Source organism: Lipophrys pholis, assembly GCF_963383615.2.
Source record: "Lipophrys pholis genome assembly, chromosome: 1".
Taxonomy (NCBI): Eukaryota; Metazoa; Chordata; class Actinopteri; order Blenniiformes; family Blenniidae; genus Lipophrys; species Lipophrys pholis.
In genome coordinates, this window is record NC_137635.1 from 43,534,962 (window position 1) to 43,561,045 (window position 26,084).

At 40.5% G+C, this 26,084-nt stretch overlaps 1 protein-coding gene across 1 annotated transcript in view; it reads left to right on the top strand.

The window, feature by feature from the left end:
- st6galnac3 (ST6 (alpha-N-acetyl-neuraminyl-2,3-beta-galactosyl-1,3)-N-acetylgalactosaminide alpha-2,6-sialyltransferase 3) overlaps positions 1-26,084 on the top strand; it is a 76,541-nt gene that overhangs the window by 24,199 nt on the left and 26,258 nt on the right. The window contains exons 2-3 of the mRNA XM_080463277.1: positions 3,641-3,805; positions 11,177-11,586. Of these exons, the coding sequence (XP_080319403.1) occupies positions 3,641-3,805; positions 11,177-11,586 (575 nt within the window). The remainder of the gene's footprint in view (positions 1-3,640; positions 3,806-11,176; positions 11,587-26,084) is intronic.

The window sequence follows — 26,084 nt, forward strand, 5'->3', positions numbered from 1 at the left end:
CTCTCCTGAAGTACCCTCCTGCTCCATATAGGACTGGTTTCATGCTCCATTATGGACTCTTGATGACTGCCTATTACTGTACGTTTTCAGTAAATTAACTTGTGAATGACATGAGACAGATTGTCCTTCAGATCTTTGGAAAGTAGTCAAGATGTTGATTCGAAAAATTATTTCTCATAGGTTCTCTTTGTGCTGTTGTGCACTAGATCAAAGTCAGGATTCCTGTGTTTATGATCAAAGATGGGCGGTAATGCTGGGGAATGAGGTGTGATGTAACATAGGTGCAACTGGTGAGATGTGATAGGCTTGTCGGGGCAGCAAATGGTCACCGTCTTTTGCACCCCCCCTCCCACCCTTTTAGCCCCCCCGAATGTTTGATCTTGTCTAAGAAGCAAAGCCTCTGGTGCCTCCCTTGGGACGTTTGATGTTAGAGATCAGAGATTGTGGCGGTGCGGGCATTTTGGCTGTCGGGGCATCACCAGTGCTGTGCGCCACATCCAATCTTTTCACCATCAGATAACTTCAAAGAACCTGTGAAACACCACCTTAACTAAAAAAATAGAATAAAAATCCAGAGTTTCCCACTGGTGTTGTCTGTTAGATTAGGAGCACGTTATTGAAGTTTCCTGGAAAAAAAATATGTCTCCCGCTCTGTTGAAATCTATCATCACCCCCAGGCTCTGCCATGTTGTAGCACACCGCTGATTTTTTTTCACCCCAGTCTGATTCTTTCTCTCGTCTAAGCATTGATTTCCAGCACTGCCCTGCCAATAGTTTCTCCTCTGTGAGACCTTTCCTTGTCCTCAGCCTCTTATCCATTATTCATCACGTTGAGCTCTCTGCCGAGCCGTAATACCTCTTACCTTTAGATTTTGCAGTGTATAAAAAAAACAAAACAAGCCACGCTCCAGCTGTTGCTTTATTGGTAGAAATGCTAAAGCTGAAAAATAGATTATTAAATTCATGCGAAGTGAACAGAGGTCCTAATCCAGTCACAAGACAAGCCTGTAGAGCAGCTTGTGGCCTGTGATGTTCCCTTCAGCTTTGCGTTTGTCCCCATGTATTACGATTAAAACAAGATCCAGCCGTCCATAAAAGACTTTGTGGTAACCTTACTGCATCAAAGATATAAACTCTGAACAGTTTTAATGTTTGAACATATATATATTTTTTTACTTCTTTCAAATGATCAGCTGATCCCTTGGCAACGATCCTGTGAGTTGATTTCCAGATTTTTCAGAACTGTAATGTCCAACACCTTTGAATTGTGTTCCATGGAGTTGCCCAAAACAAATGTAAATCTGTTTTTTTAAATAAGGTATCTTATATGATAAACTGTAGTTTAAGTACGACAGGTATGGGATAATTTGCAAAAATGACCAGAGAAAAGCCAGAACATGTCAAATCTGCAGAGAGAGGAACCAAGCCAGGACTCACATCTAGGCTATTTCAGCTTTGAGGTCTGAGCGTCGACCACTACACCACCTTGCAGTGGCAGGTCTAATGATATGTAGGCACACTTTCAAAAACTAGCAGAAACAGATAAAGACAACCTGCCTGCTGCCCTTTTTCAGACTATTTTGGGTTATAAAATAAAAGTAGTAAAGTCATGAAAAGTCTAAAGTTTTCAGGAAAGCCTTAGATCGAAGTCATATCATCTGGGAACCATACATGTTTGTATGTACAAAAGTATTTTGTTTCATTTAAAGTCACGGGAAAGTTAGAAAACCACCAAAGTCTGCAAGAGTAATCATTTGTGAATGTTCAATAGCTTATATTCCATGGCAGTTTGTCGTTTAGGTATTGAGATATTTCACATTACATCAGTAAACCTCAGCCAGCTTTTATGCAGCCGATGCATCCTCAGGCGGATGTTCCTTGTTAAAAACTAAAGGTAGAACGCCAAGAAACGTTGCACAATCACAATTACATAGGAACTAATTGGGTCAACAGGATTCATCCAAATACATTTCTATGCAATTCCCTAAGTCGTTGTTCAGAAAGTCTTGATAAAACTATTGAACTGACAGACATCAATCTTAAGAGTGCGATTAACACCGATGACAAATGTCCATGAACCAACTCAGCTATTTCAAAGTGTGACAGCTCGATAACGTTTGAGTGAAACTGTGCGTGTCAATGAGCAGAGATTAAGTGTTAATCTTTGCAAATTGACTATCTTGAGGAGGGGTAGGACTTCAGAGAGGGCTTTTCATATTCGATACATCTGAAGTGATGGGAGGAGGTTACTACGAGTCGTCAGTCTTGAATCAAAAATCCTAATGGTTGAATTTAATGCTTACGTTCCTCCATGTTACAAAGTCACTCTGCTGCTTAGAATTTGGCTCCCAGAATACGAGTGCTCTTGTCCCCCCTCCCCCGTTCATACGATACTGAAGTGACTCTCACAGATCCTCATTTTTCTGTTTGTTTTAAGTTCTGGTGATTCTCAACCATTAATCATCAATTATTATGCAATACAAGTTGTCGGAATTTCTATAATCCCAGGTAATCCAACCACATTAGCAGGAAGTTCACATATCTACTGAAAGACGCGCGACAAAAGTGAAATTGTGATTTGATCGGCCGAATGAAAACATTAGGATATTTTAAAACGTATGTCATCTGTTATGAATCAGCTTCTATAAAACGTACAGGTGATGACATAGAATCAAAACTGAGGCTTTAGTTATCAGTCAGTATCAGTCAGTAAGGCTCAGACAGACAAACAGATTGAAAAATGGAACACATGGAGTAACAGTCAATCAATAGGAGAAAAAAAAACCCTAACCTTTTTGATTCGTTTCAGATTTTAACTTTAAATCTGATGTTGGTTCTGTCTGCCTTCATTCATTGTGAAGATATCGCAAAGTTTCTGGTCAACATCAAGCTATTAGAAATCTCCTCGTAGTTCAGAAATGGTTTCATTGGTTTCGAAAGCACTTTGTGGTCTTGCACCTGAATCTGGCATCCACATGCTCATAAGCGTTATAAAGCCGGCGTGGCCCTCAGATCCTCTGATGTAACTCTATAGAGTCGATGTCAAAATGTAATTCTAAGTCTCTTGGTGAGGCTTTCTTCAGCTTCTTTAGCTGAAAATCTGAGGGCAACCAGAAGTGTACACGTTTAAAAGAAAGTTCAAAACATTCCTCTTCAGCCTCACTTTCATTCACTCAAACATCCCAATTTTGCTTTTTTTTTTTGTGTGTGTCTTTAGCGTCCTGTATTTTCAAGCTATTTTATGTTTTTCCTCCGAAGCACTTTCATTATATAATACTTGTCTGACCTTGTGTTTGTTGGACTGCTTTACACTTTCCATATTCAACTGTGTTTTACGAATCATATTGTTTTAATGCAATGTACTTTTCATATGTAACACGTGTTCTGCCTTGCACTACAATAACCCCGTGTTATAATAGATGATGTTTTTTCATACTGGTTTCTGTCTTGACAGCGTACATTTGCCGTTCACTGCTGCAGATGGATTCACCTCCCAAGGCCACTTCTATGTTGATTATTCACTTTTAGCTGTAAAACTTGAAGGCAAACAGTCTAAAGCTGAATGTAGATGTGGTCTAATGTTCACTGAGTCAGATTTCGTCAGTCACGTCACAAACACACCTTGTCTCTTCCTTCACAGAGGAAATCGCTGATCGCCACTGCTTTGATTGTGGTGGTGTCTTTCCTCGTGGTCATGGTGAACTACTCGGAGAAACCCTACTTCCTCCTCGAGCCCGTGTTTGGTCAGACGCCGGACAAGGCCTTCAAGCCTCATCTGGGCTACGTCAGCATCGTCAAAGAGGAGGTGAGAGCAAACGCACACAGGGCAGTGGGCTGTCAGCACCATAATTTCCATTCACAAAATGTGTGCACAATAAATTCAATGGGTAATTTTAAACTGTTCTTTAATTATATGAAACTACAGAGGATTTTATTCACCATCCTCTGGCTTATTGTTTTATATGGGACATTTGTGTTCACCTTTGATGGAAAACCAACATGTAACATTGCAGTGCAATATCTTTTTTATTACAAGTCACCCAAAATGAAATGCATTGCAAAAATATCTAACGTGTATAATTTGTCTTGGATATAAAGTTAACATATCTTGAAACATTCAGCAGAATGAGACAAAACAACAATGTCGACGTCATCTCAAGAAAAATGTTCTAATGTGATTAAAGCAGCTTAGTCCTGCTGTACTTGTTTGTACCACAAGAAGGTGTATTGAGTCGCTGAAAAAAGGAGCGAGACAAATAAGTGTCATACTGAAGAGCATGTTATTACAGTGGTGTAGTTTACTGGTGTAGTATATGTGATAATGTGCAACTAACCATCAACAAGACGAGTTTAAATAATTGCCCTTTAAATCTTTAATTTGGTAAATAATATAGGTGTTAAAAAAAACCTATATTTTGTGATGATAGATTACTGATTGTATTGAACCTCTGTATACACACAGATAAAGCTTTCTCATAGTCTCACTAAACTAGCTATGAATGAGAAGTACAATGTTGATCTTTATTCAGTTTTGCAGCTAAAACTGAACATCATAAAACTGGAAATTAATCTTAAGCAAAGAGGGAAAAAAAATGGACGAGCAAGGCAAACTCTTTACACTGAATGACAGAAAGTTGGAGTGTAATTCTTGTCACTCTCCGGCTCTGTTTACACAACAACGCTTTTTCGCTGTTGTTTCATAAAAGTTTTACGTTTAGACGTTTAGCCTTTCATCTATAAAACTACCAAGTGTGTATTCTATAACGTCTATTACCATTAACCTGTCATCACACTGATTCACCGCCATAATGAAGGTGTATTCAGATGCGTTCATGCAAATGTAGCACCTCCTTAAGGATTTGTTTAATTCATTGTATCAGGTTCTTGGTGATGATCTGAAAACGGCCGTTTGATGTCTCCTGTGTGCATTATTTCTTTGTAATTCCAAACACCCTTGTCCGTGATCCTATTCTTCTGCCTTCAAACAGCTCTGTGCTGTATATTCCCAACACAATTTATGGAAATTGAAATATCAAAGTCTTTTAATTCCCACCACATCCAAATGTAACAACCATGCTGTGTGTTTGTTGTTTGGGGGAAGCAGCACACTGACGCTCTGCTCATATTTTCAATATTGCTTAGTCATGCAAGGAAATTATAAATTCAGCCGGCGGAGATGCAACGCAACATTTCTAGCCGACATGCAATGAGGTTTCACACATTGCACGCTCAGTTTTGGGTTCAGATGTAGACTTCTTGGCCCTTCATGAGAAGTGGATGCCTTATATTGAGCGGGCCGATATTGTCAGATTAATGCAGAGCGTCATCTTCTGCCTCAGAGGGTTTCATCCACACAACATGGGCCCAGAGGCAATCACGCCTTACACCAATCTGTACGTCTACACCTCCTTCTGCCTCCAGACAAGCCTGCTTTAAATCACTGCCCTCTCCCTGAGAGATTTATGCAAATCATGGAAAAAGACTGGCAGCCTCTGTGGAATTAGGCCTCTTTTTGGCTCAGGGTGAGCTTGAGGTTTTTTCATAGTTTTTTTTTTAAATAGTAAATCAGTAAGGGCCATGATTGGCCTGAATAGGAGTCTTGAGTGTGGTGCTCGGTCCTGAAATTTCTGACAAAGGATGGACAGAATTGTGTAGGTCTGCTCAAGGTGAGACTCCTGTACCGGGTGTCGTAAGCGATAACGTCGGGAATGAAGGCCGGCTGTAGGAGCTGTCAGCCTCTGTTAAGCACGCACAAACACCTAAGAAGCAGTAATATTTCTCCCGGACAGTTAGGCAGTCTTTGCCAATCCACAGTGTGCCGCTGTTTGGGGTGTTATAAACCTCCCACAAGCATGTATAATGCATAACCCAGCAGCATGGGAATGGTCTACCTTATTTTCCTCATTTGATTGAGTCTGTCTGTAGGTGTGATAAATTGTTCCTGCTCTGCTTTTCGGGAGAAATGGAAAACATTTGTCTTGTGGCACTTTACATTCACACCTCTGGCCTATCGCAGTCTGAGAGGGAAACTATTTTTTGGGGGGGACCCGAGCACTTTAGATTCAGGCTTTTTTTAAAGGAAAGGACTTCTAATTTCGATCAATTTGTTGGTATCGTTAATGAGATTTCTTCTCGTTCTGGACTATGTTGCTCCAGCTTCCCCATTTGCATGTTATTAATAAGGCAGAGCCACAGTTACGGGCTGTAATAATATTTCTGCTGGCTACAGCTACAGCAGTCCCAGAGTCCAACACTTTCCGAGCTTTAACAAATTTAGAGGTTCATTTTCCTCTTGTATCTGTGAGGGTGCACACCGTAATACAAATCCATGTTGTTAATTTACTTTAAATATGATAGTGAGTGTGTTTCTATCAGTGTGGGAAATGTTTTTTGTAAAAATAAATACCATAGCTAACCAGCTGGTCCGGTTACCTGCATTGTCCATTTTTCATTTATTTTTATAGTTGTTATACCCATACTTGATGTAAAGCGCAATAACTACTAAGTTCACACTGCAAATAGCTGTAATTATACCAATACTTTCTCTCATCCCAGTTATAGTGGGTTACTTTAACCGACTGTGGATGAATGGAAGGGAAGTTATTCTTTAAAAGACGGTGGAGGGACTAATGGCAAAACCAGATCAAAGAGACCACGCACCAATGAGAACCAGCATCATTTCCTCGAGCTGTCAGCACTGCGTGGGTCACTCAGCGAACATTTTCAATTACTTGGTAGTGCACATGTTATTTTGGCCAGTTAATTGGTCATTATTCTATTTGTAACTGCAAGTTCTCCCACAAGGATGGTACAATTGAAGCCGAACCAGTTCTGACCATGTAGACACTGACAACAGCAGACAGCTCCTATATGACACTGAGCTTGTGCTCATTTAGTGAATGTGAATCCATTTCCAGCACGGGGGGGGGGGGGGGCATTCAAACTCTGGATGACGTTAAAGCTGAGAGCAGGACAGAGAGAGACAGCCGCACTTCACTGCTACTTTTACCGCAAAATTACAAATCTGAGGCTCTGTTTATGACAATGTTTTAAAGAGAAACGGGAAACTTTTGTTGCGTTTCGGGCGTCCGTGTACATGACCCAAAAGGGAGCAGTGGTGGCCTAGACGTTCCAGAAGTGGAATTGGGTTGAGGAGTTCGAATCCCACAGCTGACAGGTCACCACCTTGGGTCCCTGAGCAAGACACTGAACCTCCATCGGCTCAGCTGGAACAGCGTATTGTGGCTGCACCTCCTCATCCTTGGAATAGGATGGGTCAGTGCAGAAAACCGGAATTTCCCCAAGGGCATTAATAAAGTACGATTAGTTTCGATTTTTAGTTTTAGTTTAAAACCCAACTTTTTTGAAACGTTTCACGTGCACACCGCGGCCACAGTAAACAGTTTTACTGCACATGCACGAGTAAATCAACACTAACAACAATGTTTGCCTCTAGAGTGACATGACTCCCAGTCCATATTCTTCTGAGACTTGGGAGTTTTAGAGTGGAGAGTCACCTGTAATAAACATCCCACTTGGTGTTCTGACCATGTGAATGTCTGAGGCCGATGTTAAATTACTGTATGTAAATAAAGAGAACGGACTTGTTGTACACAACATAATGTTTGAATTTTGCTCCTCAGTGTAATGCGATTGCCCCAAGAGTAGCATCTGGTTTTAATCTCTTTTCCCCATACGGACTGCTAGAGATAATCAATAAATTTTTTCCAGAAGGACTTTGAGTCCCACTGAGGCATTTTACACCAAGATACTTGGCATGTTAATGTAATAATTATTGCTGATTAATTAATCGTGTTCAGAGCATTTTAATGAGCGTCAAGGTTAAGTTCACACCCCACTGCTATAATTTAATGATGACCATGGCAGCGGCTTCAGGCTTGCTTTTCTTCTTCTTTTTCTTTTTTAAATAACCCTCTTTATTTTTAATACACTCATGCATTAAAATCGGAGGCTTTGCTGAGTAGATTTTGTATTTATCAGGCTGCCAGAATTATTGGGATTATAAAAGTGCACTCTGTGTGCGGTAACTGCATGCCACGCTGAAATGTGGCTGTAGTGAACCTGAAGCGGGAGCATGAATCACAGCTGAGGAGAGGGGGGCTGTAACATTTTACCGATATACAGGATGTAAAATTCACACAATTGCTGCAAAATGTCTGTTTGTGAATTACTAGATGAGGATTAATACACTTCTTTTATAATGTAGATGTGTAGCTGCAGACACACTGAACCATTTTAATACAACATGGGCTGATTAATTTTTGTCTCTGAGGCGCTTTATTGCGGCAGCAGTAGGTTAAATGCCTTGCTCAGGAGCTCCTCGGTGGTACGTTTTCCAATCACAAACTCCTTTGTCGCACATGCAGTTATCCAGCCAGTGTTCCCCACAGAGCCCGGTCAATCTGTGTGCGCTGAAAGGCGTGATGGAGTTATGAACTGGGCAGAGGGGAGTGAGTGATGATAGACGAGCTGCTGACAGCTCAAGGCTGCGGCGATGTGTGTTTCAACCATCCAGTAAATGGAGAACTACCTGCCCAGGTCCCGAGATCATTTCTTAACCCCTGATTGAATCTGTGAAAGAGAGAAAAAGCAATAGCGGGAGGCTTTACTGGAGCAATCTGCCCAGAGAATTATGTTTTTTTTTAGAAACAAAATCAGCTTGATTGTTATTTCCTCTCCGAGCAGTCAATCTTGTGTAGCCGCAACAATGGCAGTGACTGCAGCTGAAATAAAACTTACCTGGATTGTCTTGTGGGATTCTGTTTGCGCGTCAAAACTCTTTTGTTCGAAAAAACGAGCGTCACGTTTGCCGCTTGAATGCAGCAAAAATGCAATTTGTATTCAAACCCAGTAAGGTTACAGTTAGTTTCTATTGAGCGTGTGATAAAAAGGGCTTAGTCATAACACGTTGCTTTTCTTCCTCTAACTTTTCCTTGCGTTCATTCATTTAAGTAAGTTTAATCTCATCAAAACAAACCAAGCATATTAGCTTCCATTAACTAAATTTCCCATTTCTGATTCGGAGAAGGCTTTCTTCCTCGCCTTGCGTAAGAGCTCTTATTGTAGATTCATTGCCAATCCCTTTGCTTCACTAAAGTACAATAAGATATGTTTAAAAATTACAGCAAGGTACATAACACAACGTCCTTTCTTTCCTGCGCTGCGCTGTCACAGGTGTAACCTCCTAGGTCTCATATTTAATTAACTTAATCTCTGTTAGCTCTGGACGGTGTGACATCAATCATAAGGTCCAGAAGAAAAATATAGAAGCCTGTAAATCCTGATGAAAATATACATTTTTATTCATCATTACCAAGTGCATTTCACTTAATGTCCCGACCACACAAGCCTCTTGCCAAAACATCACTTTGATAATATTAAACACATAAAATATATCTCAAACTATAACATTTTTAGATAAATATTAAGCAACATGACATGTTGTATATTTGTTGATGGTTATGAAAAGGATTTGGAACTTATTTGATAATAAAGTAATGAAACAAGAAACATTTTATGAGTAGCTTATTATTTCTGTGTTTTATTGTATTTGCAAGACACTTGTTCTTCTGTTTTATAAGAACTTGAAGTTTAAAAGTCTGAACATTTTTCTTTGTCAATGAAATGAAATTGGAATTTTGATGGGTTGAAAAGTAGTGACCACTTAACAGCAGCACAGCTTGGCTTCAGATAATGATTTGGGTCCGTGTACATGACAATGTTTTCAAGTAAAAATGCAAAGCTTTCGTTTACAATGACAACGGTGCTCTGAGCCCCCGAAAACACAACTTTTTGAAACACGGTTCCTAAAAGGGTAACTTTGTGATAAAAGCTCCAACTCTTGTCTTCGTGTAAGCGGAGGGTAATAGTAACTATTTGAAAACTCTTCTCCGGTTAGATGGCAGAGACGCTGCTGCACATGTGCACCACAGTCGTGGTAAATACTTCTCCTGCACATGCATGAGTGGATCTACAATAATAATGATGTCTGCCTTCAGAGTATCATGACTCCCAGTCAATATTCTCCTAGGACTTGGTAGTTTTATGGAGTTACCACTCGTAATAACAATCCAACTTGGACGTCTGTCTGTACGAATATCGGTGTATATGCCGTTGTTAATGTTTATAACATACTGTTGTCTGCATGCATTGTGAGAACTGTACCACAGTCTGGCTGGAGATGAGTTGATAGAAACAGAGAAAAGTTTCCTTATTGCTTTTGTTCGAGATGAAAACAGCTTAAGAGCTGCAAAGATGCTGTCTCTGACAAACTGAGCAAATTGTTGGTATTAAGTCAAGTTTATGTCTCTACTTCAGAACTAACTTTTGATATATTACTATTTCTTTAATCATTCTTCATCTACCTCAGTACTTACCGGTGTGTCACACAGCAACACAACCAAATGTGCACTATAATAACAAAATGCAACACAGAAAGTGTCGTTAGTATCTATAATCAATTACAATTTTTTGTATTTTACGGTTATGAGAGATGCAACGTGTTTGAAAGTTCAAATGCTTCACATGATTCGTCTGGAGCTCTGTCGTTTCTGGACATTGTTGAGGTTCCAATGCTCCAAAGGGGGCCACAGCAAAGACCGCCACGGACATGCTCAATTAACTCAACATCAGGCCACAAAGGAAACAAGACCAGGACTACAGTGTGATGTTCAAAGCAAGAAGAAAACTTTAACACAATCAGATTATAGTGTTCTTACACTGTATTTCTTTATATTCAAAGATCAGTAAATCAATAATCCCTAAATTGCTCAACATTAAATTGAGAAATTGAATCATAAGATTGAAAATGAACTCATTTAGAAATAGTGTTTTCTTTTGTGCGCTAACATTGTATACTAATGGGACTACTTTGTCACAAGATTCTGTTCAGGCTGGATTTCTGTCCGTACTAAATAGCCACTTAACTGCCACTTGCCATCTCAATGAGACAACAAAAACAAGACAAACCACACACACGTTTCGTTATTAAATGCCACACAGTCAGAAACCTGCATACTAACCTGTAATTACCTATACCTAGAGACCTATGATTATTTTAGCATTGTTAGAGATTTTATTGTCTAGTTTTTGTGTGATGGAGGTGGCTGCGGAACCGACCGTGATCTTTCTCTCTTTCCTTCTTTCTCTCCGCCAGCCACTGAAGCTGCACTGTGAGGTGTGCAGCATCGTGTCCAGCTCTGGACAGATGTTGGGCCAAGCGATCGGCGCGGACATCGACAGCTCTCCGTGCGTCATGCGGATGAACAACGCGCCCACGCAGGGATTCGAGGAGGACGTGGGCCGCCGAACTACCCTGAGGGTCGTCTCCCACACCAGCGTTCCCCAGCTGGTGCACAAGTCCGACCACTTCTTCGGCGAGAACAATGACACCATCTACGTGGTGTGGGGTCCACTGCGAAACATGAGGAAGGACGGGAAGGGGGTCGTTTACAACATGCTCATGAAGGTGTTGGAAAAATACCCAAACGCTCGTATCTACATCCACACAGATGAAAGGATGAACTACTGTGACACGGTCTTTAAGAAGGAGACAGGAAAGGACAGGTGAGTTGCAGTCACTTTCTGTGTTTTGGCACAGTGTCACTGACCTTCAGATTTGCTGCTCTGTATTGGCTACCATTCTGTTCACTACTGTAATATTGATTTTATCAATGTTGATGGTCTCTTTGCCCTGTGTTAGCGGACTTATTTTAAATCCCCCTTTCATTAGGGTTTAGGATAGTAAGTTACTTAACTTTTGACTCTGAAGTTGCTCTACAGGGCACTGGAGGCCATTTCTTTAAACTCAAGTGGAGTTTAAGATGGATGTGCTGCCTACTTATATCCATCACCTAAATGCCGGTCTGGTGAAAACCTGGTTAATGAGGTAGTATGAGTCTGGCAGTCTCTCTAAACATGGAGGTTGCAGCTGGTCTCCCAACTTGCCTGACAGCACGTTGGCTCGTTCAGCCTTCCCAGACACAATGAACTGGTTGAAGCTGCAGATCAAAGTGCTGTCGGTAAGATATGTGGCCATTGTTTGGAGGAGACGTTTGACACAAAAGCTTTATGTTGGAGCTTTACACTGTAATTTAAAGACAAACCCACCTGGGTGTCCCTGTTCTATCAATTCTCCAGAGAGTATTACAGGTTAATGACTACGAGAACGAGGCGACGGGTCTGCGATTGTTTCAGATGAACCTCATTTCACATAGTGGTCTCTGCTTATTTCCGCAGAGCTCTAAATTCCTGCTTTTCCCGCCATGTCATCAAGACCTCTCTTAACTTCTTAAGAGGATTAACATGTTCGGTAATAGGCGTAGCATCCGTCCCATTGCAGCTCCATTGTCTCGCTCCTATTCAGCATGGCAGGGTTAACATTGAATTTCATGTAGAGCGTCCATGTTCGACTTGGCTCAGCTGTTCTGGAGTCCCACAAAGCACAGATAGAGGCGTGGGATTAGGGAGGGATGCTCAGGGAGAAGAATCTCATTACAGGACATAAAGCTCCTGGGCGAGATGCAGCGTTTCGGTCATTACTGCTCGGTAAAAGGGACCCAAGAAGAAGGCCTGACAATAAACCATGTTTAATGAATTTCTGGTGAGCGCTGAGTGGGTTTGTCTTCACTTACGCTACTGCACCTGTCAGTCACTCTTTGTGTACGAATCAAATTTAGTTGCAGATATTTTGGTAGTGAGAGGTAATGCGTGTCCATGGAAACAGCTTTTGAATTAGCCTGAAAGAAGGCAGCAACACAATGTATTTAAATGTAGTCGGGGGGGGGGGGGGGACAACTGCTGCCATTTTGCTGCACTAATACCTTTTGGCTGTTTGCAGCTCATTTAGTCATTCAAACTACAAAAGAAACTTTGTCAATTGGTTTTTCTAATTGCTCCCATGTTAAGTACATTCATTCTTGTTTTAAAGACCAAAGCAGCACAACATGCTCTTAAAACAGTCTTAGTGCTGCAGATTGCCCTGTGATTTGTATGTGTGCTCGCTGGTTTACAGTCAGTGCTTCCTGCATGGTGCAGGGATAATCATCGGCGTCGGAAAGATGGAACTGCCATCGACCACGGCTCTAATTATCCAGATTGCTGCAGCCAGCCGTGTAGATGAGCCTCCTCTGCTTTGACTTGCTTACTTGATCAAGGGAAATGCAGCTCCACCGCCGGTTGATTTGGCAGTCGACCATGCAACCGTCTCTCAGAAAGTGATTCAAATGGTTTGTCGGGAAGCTCGGCCATTTCTGGATATAGCTGAGGAACTCACACCGTAGTAGAATCAGAATCGTAGAGGTTAAAAAAGCTCTAAAGAGGGCTACTGCAAAGACCGCCACGGTCATGCTAAATTAACTCAGCATCATGCTGCAAAGAAGGAAAACCAGGACTCCAGTGTAATGGTCAAACCTTCAAACTAATTTATATAGAGACCATTAGCAGGATGAGATTATAGTGTTCTTATGTACATTTACAAAATATTACATTAATTGTACAACACTTACAACCACTAAGTTGAAAATGAAATCAGCTAAATTAAAAAAAATTTAAATTTTCTTTTGTACTTTATTATTTTGAACTAATGAAACTACTTTGTCACAAGATTCTGATCAAGCTGGATTTCGGTACCAATGGAGTTTCCACTTAAACATTTTAGAGGGACAATAAAAAAAAGACCAAAATACTAAATACTAAAACAAAATACCATGCTGACTTCTTTCAGTGTATTCTCCAGAATGTAAACAAACCAATCAAACCTGGCAAATGCTGTGGATCTGGGATGACGGGAGTGTCTGTTGTTGCAGTGTATTCCTCAAAGGAAATTGAGGAGTTGTTCCGAGCAGGAAGGAAATGAAACAGCACGCCAGCGCCCGACAACACCTTGCACAATTTATGCTTTAGGGAAAAAAAATAAACAATGACTGCTGATCAGGATGTACAGAGATGAAGATGAGTGTTCATCCAATTATTGATTGCAGCAATTTGCAGTGCTGAAATGAACTCAGTTCTGAAATTTTCAGCCGAAAATAGAAAAAGAAATCCTGTTGGATTTAGTTTTGTGACCTCTCCAGGCTCCAGAGCTCCCGCAATCCTAAATTTGAGCAAATGAAACAGTTGATTGATTAATGGAGAAATAAAAACGTTGAACTGTTTCAGGTGTGATGTGACAGTCACTTGTCGTCCTCTCTTCTTTCTGTATTCACCCCGTCATCGGCTGAACTGAGCTCACCGCTAATAATTACACTCTAAAAGGAACAGATATCACATGCGCGATTGGGCCATCTAACAAGAGCCGCGGGTACTGAAAAGTTCTGGACGCAAACGTGGTTGACAGCCACTTAAACATATGATTCATGTAATTGCGCACTGCGGCGGCAAGTTGCACGGGCTGAGCCTCTGTTATCAGCAGTACCTCCTGAGCTGCAGTTGCCGGCTGTCGGGGCGTATCGCCGTGGCCCTGTTAGCGGCGGTAGATAACAGACCTTACAACGACACAGCACTTAAATCACACTGTCATTTTATACCGCTGCCACCTGGGCCGGCGTGACCTGGGTCTCCACTTCCCAGCCAGCTGCTCCTTCATCGCACGTGTGCGTGTGCGCTTGTGTTTGTGTGGATGGAGATACGGCTGTGTGTGCGTTCACTGGTCTGACACCTTCCCTCTGTTTTTGATAGTGTGAGTAATGTTATTTGTTCCCGCGAGGATCTTTATCCACTAATCTTTAAAAGCAGTAGTCTTCAGATGTAGGTCACTGTTTTCTAGATTTCGGAGCAGTGTGCGTTTCTTTTTCTTTTCTTTTTTGTTTCCTTTCAGCTGTTTCTCAAATGTCTCAAAGTTCAAACATATTTCATCCGGGTGAGAAGGCTTCATTAACCTTTTGGTTCATTTCTTTTTCATACTGCTTTGTATTAAGTCAAGGATTTACACAGAAGCTGACCTGCAGTCCTTCTTCTAATAAGCACAAAGCACGAGCAGTACATCTCTCTAGTGCAGGCCTCGCTCTATTGACTGGCTGTACCAGAAACATTCAACAGAAATTCACTTGATTGAATATAAAACACTGAATAAATTTGTGAATGGTTTTGTCCAAATGTCTCAGAATGACTAACCAGCACGAGGTAAATGTAGGTGTGGCAAACAATAATAGAATATTGGGAAATAACATAGAAATGGCCATTAATGTTGTGATTTTGGCTGTTATGAATTTAATATCATACTAAAAGATGCTTCATCGTATGTATCCCCAATGAATGAATTTGATGACTGTGTCATATGCATATTTTTGATAAACAAAACCGGCAAACAAAGCCTTTATTTCCAAGAAACGCCACCCTATTTATGTGTTATTACAATTTTGGCTGCAGTTATCACATTTTGAATAGATGCTTTCTTTTACTTAATGTATTAATTTATTAGATTATTGGCCAAATGTTAGGATGACAATGGCTCAATTATCCTATTACACTAGTGGCAAGTTATTACTTTATTGGCATGTGTTATGTATTTGGCCATTATTACATAATTAGTTGTTATAGGCGAATTTATGAGTTTACCCGTAAACTAAAGTACACATACAAAATATATGCAGGCACTGGGTGAACGTTAAAGATTCACACAGATTTGTTTATTCTGTGAAATGCAGGTGTCATATTTAATTTTTTCAGTTGTTTTTTGTCTATTAAGTTGTTGCTTGATTAATGCAACACCTGAGTACTATTCACATTTATAAGCTATTTTCTATTTACCAGTCGACAAACTACTTTTATTACTTTCAATTGAATATATTCCTGCAGTCACTAATGGGTGGACAGCAATCCGGGTCCAGACCCAGAGCCGACTTACAGAATCATTGACTTTGTAGCTAGAATAGCTTTTGACTTGTGACTGTTTTTTGACCAGACTGCTACTCAATTACCTGGACATCCTGCCTGGGCCTGAATTTCTTCTATTATTGGGCTTGAATTGGCTGAGTTTAGGCAAGAGAGCCGAGATTGTTCAAAATGATTGCAAGAAAGTGAGAAACCACAGGAAGAGTAGGACAGTCCTTCTCTATAAAGAAAACTGAAAACTGGTGTTATGAGTGAAAAAAAGTTGGTACTTTAGTGGCAGCGGCAGAAAAATATAAAAGAATATAAAAGTGAAATGCAGATAAAATTATGAATTTGAGACGTGTTCGGTTATTTAAAAGTAGTCACATTGAGCCCGCGAAGCATAGTGAGCCTGTTCTGTTATGCACATAATAAAAGAAACAGTATTCTATTTTTGTATGGAGCCAATTCTTTGTTTTTACATTCAGTTGAATATCAATTCTGCTGTTTTTTCTTTTTTTAATCTATTCTTTCTTATCAACCTTTTCAGAGTTGCATTACAGGTTTTGTTGAATTGAATTTGTTGTTCTGCATTTGAGTCATTGGCATTATGTAATCCAGATCCTGATTCAATGAAACCTTATTAAACATAAATTGATTGCAATGTAATGTCCAGGCATCTCTGTCCACTGCATCTTCTTCCAGCTCTTCTTGGCGGATTTGACGCTGATAACTGACCAAACCAGAGATATGGTTTCTCCAGTGAGTTCTGGTCCAACCTCGAGGCATCCTCCCAATCGAACGTGCCTGGTAAACCTCTAATGGGGGGCGAACAGGGGGCATCCCAATCAGATGAACCGCCTCAACTGGCTCCTCTCAAGCTGTGCTTACGCGACAACATTTTCAAGAGAAAACAGAAAACTTTCATTGCCTTTTGGGTGGCTTTTTATGTGACAATGGAGCTCGGAGCCACTGAAAACGGCTATCAAGGTGGAATTTTTCTAAAATGCTACGACTTCGTGGAAACAGGGGATTCGCACTACAGTCGTAGTAAATAGTTCTTCTACTTATCAATGTGTAGTCTTATAGTTGAGAGTCACCTGGAATAACAATCCGACTTTGTCGTCTGTCCATACAAATGTCTGTGTACTTGCCATATATCGATCTATCTGTATGAACACAGTATTATAAATGGCCTTAAACGACAATATAATTTTAAGTGTTGCACAGGAACAGTCCTTCCTCTGCTTCTGCTGTTCTGATATGTCCTCATGCATGAAGTGCAGGAGATTCAGACACTGTGAGCACCTACTTATTAAAGCGTTAGTCAACAGCAAGTTCATGGTCAAAAACTCCACAGGTGACCTTTCATTTAAATAGAACCCAGGTGGTATTTAGTCACAGCTCATTAAGTTTTTTTGCACTCCATTTTACCTTAGTCAAGAAAATGTCAGTTTACAGCATTGGTGGAATATTTTTCCACATACTACTTGAAAGCTGTATTGTTGCTGTGGTTGGCAGATGATGAAAATATGATCGAATTTGAATCCTTAAGCAATAATTACAGGAAATTGCTAAAGTCAGTGGTGACAAACAGGAAACCACAGTTCTGACACAAAGCAAACCAAACCGCAGATGTCAAATTGAAAAAGCTTCCCGGTGAGGTAACGGGAACCAAAAATGGATGTTTCGTCAGTGATTTATCATCACAAGTGAGTCACCATAATCACAGATGAACTTTATGGCAGATGCTCCCTTCTCATGAGCCTCCCAATATGCATTAGATTTTATTTTAATCTGTTCTTATTAGCGTGAATGTCACGGCTGTGTAATCATGCTTCATAATCTGCGGCCATCCACTTCATATGAGTATAAGTACCTCTGGCACTCAGCGCTTACTCATCCCAAAATAGTTTTAAATGAGAAACCATTCAGCTCAACAGCTTCTCTTCTGTGTTGTGGACACGGCCTAAGAAATGTTGTTCAATATTTCTCGATATCAACGGCTCTTCACCAGCAAGATGCTTTTTGTGGTTATGCCAGTTGAATAAATCTGAGGATGCGCTGATGTGAATGACCTGTGAACTCACTTGACAGGGAGTGCTTTCAGTTTTAAAAACCACAGCTTTAAATAAAAAGTTCTCATGTGTCCAAGCTCGCAAACAAAACTGATTTTCACTGCCATAATTTATTGTCTTTGAAAGAGCGGGCTCGGTCTTATCAGCTATTTGAGGGAAGATGCTCTAAAATATTAATATTGGTGATACAACGAAGAGACAAAACAGCTGAGATGAACTATGAGCAAGCAAATCGCAGCAGACAGCTCTTATTAAGGTAAGCTAATGTTTATTCAAGGCGGACGGTGCAGATATAGGCTGAAGTTTTATGTTCCTTCCGGGACTTGAATATTTCCTCCTCCAATTAAGAGACGTTATTAAAGTGGTAACGGTTAATGCTAAAGCTATGCTCAGTAAGCATGACAAGGAGACACAGCGATATCCCATGCAGCAAGAAAACCAAAACAAATGGCCTATCAAAACTTAAGTAGATGTAACTGCTTTACTAATTTCATAAACGCAAGGCAGGGAAACTTCAACTGTAGGGCACATTTCAACAACAAGGCAATTCTAAATGCTTTACAATATTAAACATGTACAACTTACTTGCAAGAGCAAAAAGCAATGAGAAAAATGAAGAAAAACAGGGAAAGAAAAAACAGGCAAAGATAGATATAAAAAAGAAAAGATAGTGTAAAAGAGCAACAATAAAATGTTTCTGAAAGGCAGCAGCAAACTGAAAGACTTCAGCCTCATTTTAAAGGAACTGAGTTGGAGATCGACGCAAAGTCGTCCATGTCCGCATTGAAATGCATCGTAGAAACACCCCTAACATTTATATGTGATATTTGTGAGTTAAACTTTAGTAATGCATCAAATGCATTAAATATATTACCACACAATATCATCAAAAATTACTTCACACTGTACTTGTATGAAATCAGGTTGATTTAATCAGGATTATGCTAAAACAGATTTTCAACAACTATATTTAAACTCTAAAAATGCAACCCTGTCGTCACGTCACCGTGACACTTTACTTTTCCCTCAATCTTCACAACACATTGATATAGGAATTCAGCAAGACTGAAACAAAACTTCTTCAAACCTTTTCGGTCTTGGAAAAATGGAAATGGGAGTGGATCTTAGCTTCTTCAGAGCCCGAAGGGGAGTTTCAGCGAAAAACGCTGCTCATGAGTGTAAACCAACATGGACTTCCACTTACAACAATAATATAATCTACAGATTGACTCAGTATAAACTAATTCAAATGGATCAAGCTGAGGTTGGTTTGACTTTAAGAATTTCATCAGAACCTAATAATGAATGCGAGTGTTTGCTGACAGTATTCTGATAGTCGACACACAGTAATCATCCTTAAAAAATATATCTTGATTGTTAAAGATAAATTGTATAATTAGACATAAAATCAGTTTCTTTAATGAACACACTCATTCGAATGAATGGAATTCTCATTGTTGCTTCACATTATTGTGCTAAAAATATAAACAAAAGATTCTAGCTCAACTCTAAAGAAAGTCAGAAAGAGGCTGAACCTTGCTGCACGACCCTGAAATATTTCAAGCGAAAGTGAAGGAATGTGACAAAGAAACCACAGATCGTTGAACTTTGTTGATGCAATCTGTGTCCTTGGTGTTATTGAGAGCGGCCACTGGCTTCAATGTCAATTGGCTCTGTGGCAGTGCAGGGTTTACAGGGTGTGTAGTACGTGACTGTATCTATAGTTGGTTTGCGTTGTGATGTCAGGAAGAGAAACAGCAGTTTGTGGAATTGTTGCCATTGGTTCATGCGGGAGATTGAAGCTGTGTTCGCTGCATCGCCACATAACTGTGATTTCATGCTTATCACAAGGAACCGTTTAAAGAGAAAAGAGAGCGGGAGGATTCATTGTTGTTCCTCCCCGCATAAAACGGCGATTTCCCCTGCATACGGTTCTGAAAATGAGCAGCGACCACATAGAGCTCCATCCAAACCAAGAATCTGTCACTGAGCAAGCATGACATTACATTTCTATGTTGAAAGCCTATAATTGCTGTGAAATTATCTTATTAAATGAAGCCCATGGAAACCCTGAGACATGAATAACACGGCGTTCTGGGTGGCCGTTCACTGGGTCAGAGGCGGTCAAATCAGAGAAACAGGAAAGTCATCACAGTGTCTGCTCTCAAAGGAAAGAAGGGATCAGCTACGCGTCATTTTCATGAGTTCCCGTGACTCCGTTTGAAAAAGAAATGAGGCGTTTGTTAGAGGGAGAAAAGCAAACTGTCAGCTAAAGGCAAAGTGCAGCCGGCCCTGAAGCTCGTTTGCATTTATGTCGTAATGATGTACTGACATTAGAAAAACTATTAGCCGGAGGAGGAAATTCGGCTGTGCATGAATTTCCACTTGAATCGTCAAAAAGGCAAGGAAGAAAACCATTGTCCTTGTTTCTGGGAGTTTTGTGCATTTTGAAACGAGGGTGAACTTTTGCTTGAAACTTGGCAGTTTTAAAAACAATACTCTTCTGTCTACATTGGCTGCCATCAATCCACTCTTTGTTTCAGTGGCATTATCTCCTCTCCTTCCCAATGTGCTGGCAGCCAAACCTTATACGTGTTTGCCACGGTAACGTTCAAAAATTGCTTATCTATCTATAAAACAAATATATTTCCACGTTCTCACCTCACAGCAAGAAAACCTTCGTTTGATTCTAATCTCATGTGGCGTGAGTCTCCAGGTACGGCCGCTTCCTCCCATTAAACATTGTACATGTGGTGTTAATTAGTGAATTTAAGTTGTCATCAGTTATGAACGTTCGCTCCAGTTTGTTAGCCTGTGATGGACTGGCCATGTGTAAATGTAATATAAAGGAAGGAAGGATGGATTTGGTTTTGAGTTGCGACTCACACTGTGAATGTTTGAATAGTGTATCCAGCGTGTCCAGCAGCTGTGTATCAGTGGTTGTAAATGGTTGCCACTCATAATGATAACAACATTTAACATGCAGATAACTTCCATCCCATCCATCCATCCATTCATTAATAAAATCGGCTTTATTTAAGTGGATCGGAGCTCACACCTAAAGACAGGGTCCACAGTCCATCACAGCGCAAACACATGGAGACAGACCTAGACGGATGTTTTAATTCCATTTATGCGTATTTTAGTCATGTAAATTGATAAATGCATTTCAAATGTTGCCATATGTCATGTCATGTCATGCCTTAATACTCCCATTCATCCCTTTTGTTGGTATGGTTGTGAAGCAACACCAAAGAAAACTCGCACATATACGGAGAGAACTTGCAAACTCCTCAGAGGAAGGCCCCCAAGCCCCAGTTGCTGTTTGACCAGGAAGGATTTTTACTTGAGTCCCATTGGAAAAATAAATAAATAAATTATAATAATTATAAATGAACGAGTATTACTGAGGCCAGACACTGGAGTGTTTCTGACTCAGCATGAAAGCCTGCTCACACCACAACGGTTATAAAACCATTCCAATTAAAAGCCTTTCACCTTCAGACTTTCTCTCAATGGCCTTCAGTCTTTTCCACAGTGAATCAAAAGAACACAATCATGTTAACTGTGCAGGAATAGGTTTCCATTCAGTGATTAAATCAAATGTGGGCCGCAGTGAACTCAACAATGGCACGTTTACAATGAATTGTTGTATGATGCGGTTTCATTTTTGGGGCATTTCTAAAGGTAGTTTTGTGCAGAGTGGCATCAGTGCTCTGAGCTCCCAAGGTCTACCACAACAGACTCAGAAAACCATTATTTGAATGAATTTGATTTTGTCCAGGAGTGCTCGGTCGTGTTGACAAAACTACCAACCTGCTTTTATGGCCACACGTTGTGTCAATTTTCTCCCCTTCCTTTTCACGTTTTATTTTAATTGGATTTTTTCTTGGCTACGCCGTGGTATTGGTAGATGAGTTCCGCTTTTATGTCACAACACTTGGGTCACAAAAGTGACATACATTTGTCACACTTTCTTTTATAGAAGCTCCTTCGCCTTCGGAATAAAATCTCTGCAGTGGCTGCTAACGAAATCATGTCTGACTCGCATGAATCGGTTATTGTACGAGCTGGGCTATAACGCAGGTAGACATGATGGTTAGCCTGCAGCTACAGGAGCCGCGAAAGCATTTTTCTTCTCTGCTTTGCGGCGCCTGAATAAGCTTGCTCGGCCCAAATCTCCCGCATACCTGCATCACCAGTCATGTAGCGAGCCAGCCTCGCGTAAAATGCCTTATTAGATGTAATGCATTTGTGACTTCTGAAAGCAACACACTAAAAAGATAAAAATGGCCTCATAATTTCATGTTTTACAATGTGTCATTGTGTATTAGGGATGTGTCTGTGCTCCATTGTCCCCGAGCAGTTCCTTGCATATTTACTGTATAGTGTTCACGAGAATTGTACTTTGTCCTTTGAAGGGTTATATTGTCCATATTCAAGCATAAGGTAAAAGTGAAACTTTATTAGGCCTATTGAGAAATGCAGCCCCTTCAGCAAAATAATATACAATTGAGCAGGAAGAATATGAAAATGTGAAGTAGAGTACTAAAAACAGTGGAGCCATCAGGAAAAAGACTGTAGATTCTATTGAGATAAATAGAAAGATGCTGTTTCAGGCGCTTAGGGCTATTGTTCATGGTTTGGGTTTTTGTGTCTGTGTGATTTGAGGTGTTTCAACATTTTGTGTCGCATTGTCAACTAATGGCTAATACCCACACAGTGTAAAAGAAGCATAAATGATAAAGTGAATGCAAAATGAACACAATGAATCATCTGTCCTGCGGCTCCTGGAAGACGCGGTGTAACAGTATATAAAACCCAAGAACATTAGCGTTCATTTCCAGCAATGCTAATGGTCTGCAAATATCTCCAACTTCACATTAATCAGGTTTACAGTTGATCATAGGAACGGAATGGAAGGGTGGTGGGTTTGTCGGGATCATTGCTACAGGAAAGACCACTAACTCACGCCGGTTCATGCAGGAGGTTTGTGTTTCCAGAGTTTCATTGTCAAGGTGAGAGCCTGAGAGCATTTGAAATGTGGTAAGCTACAGTCAGGCATGAGAGTGTTTCATAGGTATACTGCCGTAAATTTTTACCACTTGCCCTCCTCCTCGTCCTCGTCCTCCTCCTCTTCTTCCTCTCCCGGGCCATTGTTTGACATTTTAACTGCAGCAGGTGCTGAATTCTAAGTTGCTCCACAGATCAGATGGCTTTGCCTCTTTGTCTGTGTCTCATGGATCCTCTAAGACAATGTGGCCTTTTTTTTTTTTTTTCTTGTACAACCCACTATTCTGTGGAATAACAATCAAATAATCTGCAAACCAAGCCCAAACCACAAAAGGCCAGACAAACAGGCTGCTGTATTATTTGAGACAACACTTGCTGTGTGATATCACGTAATGCACTTTGGACGGAGATGCATCACCCGTCAGTGTCCTAAGCAAGAAGAATGAGCGCGGCCATAGTGCTTCATGCAGCCGCGGCCCTAATGCATCCTGTCAGCGATGCGCTGTTATAGGTTTGGCTCCAGACTGGATGTGAACTAGTCAATTCAGATTATAGTTGTACAACACTGTGTGAAAAGAGAAGCAATCACCTCTTGCCAGCAGTATTAAAATTGCCTTGTAAAATTGTCAAACCCTCATCTCTCAAAACAGAGCTGCTCTTCTTCTGAGAGTTCCTCACCCAGCGACTAATAATCATTCAGTGCTTTTCTTTGCCTGACAAACACCAGCTTTCAGACCTTTCAATGAGGAAACTCGCAGCTCTAGTGCGTTGCGTTTTGAATGTGGATTTTTAAACATGCTGGCACACAAATCATAGTAACACCAATAGCTTCCTCTGTGGTTTCGCAAACTGCAAAGACATAACAAGACTGCATTTGACAAATACAGATAGTTATAGTGTAATTATTATTCAGAATCTATTTAGGCTAATGGTGTTTCGAGATTGTTCCAGAACAAAAAGGCAGTGGAGTTTCACAGTTCAAGTGTGAATGGAAATGCTCATAAGTACTGGTAACAATGCCAGCATCACATAATGAAAGTACATTAGTGCGCTCTTCAGTGCAGAATAGAATATGTAAGAGCACAAACAGGCATCTCTCTCAATGTATATTTTATTGCATTTGTATGCAAGTAAAGAATATTTTTGTTGAATTTTAAATGAAGTAATATTAAATCCTAATTTTCCTGGTTAGTTTATTCGAGTTTGTAACTGTTAAATATATTCAAATATCTAAACATCCAAGGTTGCATTTGACTGCAAAACAGTTCAATTACATTTTATAACATATCATGAAACTTGTGATAGTTCTGTTTTATAAGCCAAGGATAGTCATGAACAGTGTCATGGTTACTGGATATTTTGCTTTATTTCTCACCAACAGCATCAAATGGCCGTTATTTGCTTTAAAACATTCAGATTTGTTTGCACTAAGGCCAAAGGAAATATTTCCCCTTTGCTAATTTAGTGTATGCGGCTCTAAAATGTCACATCAAAAGCAGGCCGATTTACCTTGTAGCAGAACCTTTTTACCGTGTACTGAATCAATGTGATACAGAGGAAGCTGTCAGAATTATGACTGATTTGTCTGAATGCACTACACATCTTAGTCAGGCAGTGATTGGATTTGAAGTACTGTAATATCCCACATTGGCTGTTCTGCTGCTGAAATTGCCCCTTGTCCTCAGCCGGACCCCCCTCCCATTGTTTTCAGACCATCTGCACCACCTGTACCTGTCACGCTCACCTCTGGAGGATCTCTGCCTGTCATTTCTTTCCGTGTGCTTCCCCAGCTCCACAGCTTGAATGGCTTTGTTTTTGTTTTTAGCTTGATTTAGAGTTTGAATTGTTTTCTAACAAATGTACTCCCTCCATGTGCATGAGCACATGTGGCGCATATAGAAAGGTATACATAGCGAGTCTGTATGAGATCTGGCTATGGGCAAATGAGCGACATTAGCAAATGCATTACACGTTAAAGGACGAGTGATCACTTCGTTATTTCATCTGTCACACTGTTCAGATTTCTGATTTGTGTGCAGCACGATTTGTCATCAGCATAATGTGGTGTGATGAACATGAAAATGTAAAATCGGAGCAGCAGTCGCCGTAAGACGCCCGTAAAACCAAGAGCGGGAGGGTGTTGCATATTAAAACCTTTGCACATTTCTTTGTGAGCCACCATAAATCTTCTTTACTGTACGAGAGAGGACCTGGTGTGGCTTAAGAGCGGCCTGGGAGTGCTTAATAGTACCACGGTTATTGGGATTACTCCCTATTGTGAGGCTCTCTGAGGTGTCACACCCAGGAGGACTCTGCTCTAAATAATTCAACAGAACAAGTGAGATTAATTGATTATTGAGCTTTAAATCAATGATAATCAGTAGTTCTGTGTGTAATTCGGGATCTAAGGTCTTTGTCTTGATCTCTGTCCCAGGAGAAATCTAATAAGTTGGGCCTCATCTGTTTTGCTAATCCTTGGTTTTTACTCCCCCGGTCTTGGACAGGCATCCCATTAACATGTTGAATAGGCGGCGAGCGCTCAGACTCTGCCACTTATCTCACTCTGTTTTCCATGCTCTCCTTTTACCCATAGAAATCGTGCACTTTTAACAGACCTTTTCAGACTCCCGCTCACCTTTTCTGACCTTCAGTCAATTGTTACTCAACTCCTTTTTTTTCTTTCCTTTTTTTTTTTGCAAAACAAATCTTTCCAAACAGTTTATGGCTGATGTTACTCGTCTAGGCTTTTTCTTTGATGTCCACGTGTTTAAAAACCTTCCCTTATGTTGCTTAACTCTATCTGGTTAAGATAGACCCCTCAACAGGCACAAGGCTTTAATCTCTAAAACTTAATATTCACTTTGAATAATGCATAAAAACAAATGCTGTTTTTTCCCCTGTGAAGCGCAAAGGTCTCCGCTCGGGTCGCAGATGAAGATGGGATTCTGTTTCTCCGAGCTGTGTGTCAAAGTTCTGATAAACGGAGCCAATAGGCTCATCACGGGGTCCAGATTTCTTTAAATCAAGATCTCGCCCAGTGAATTGTATAGAAATTTGTTGCACGAATGACATTTTGAAACTCAATTCTAGTGAGATGAAGTGAATGACATTTTCATTTATTGTGAGCTCGCTGAATTAGACCTGCCGCTGACATTTATTTTC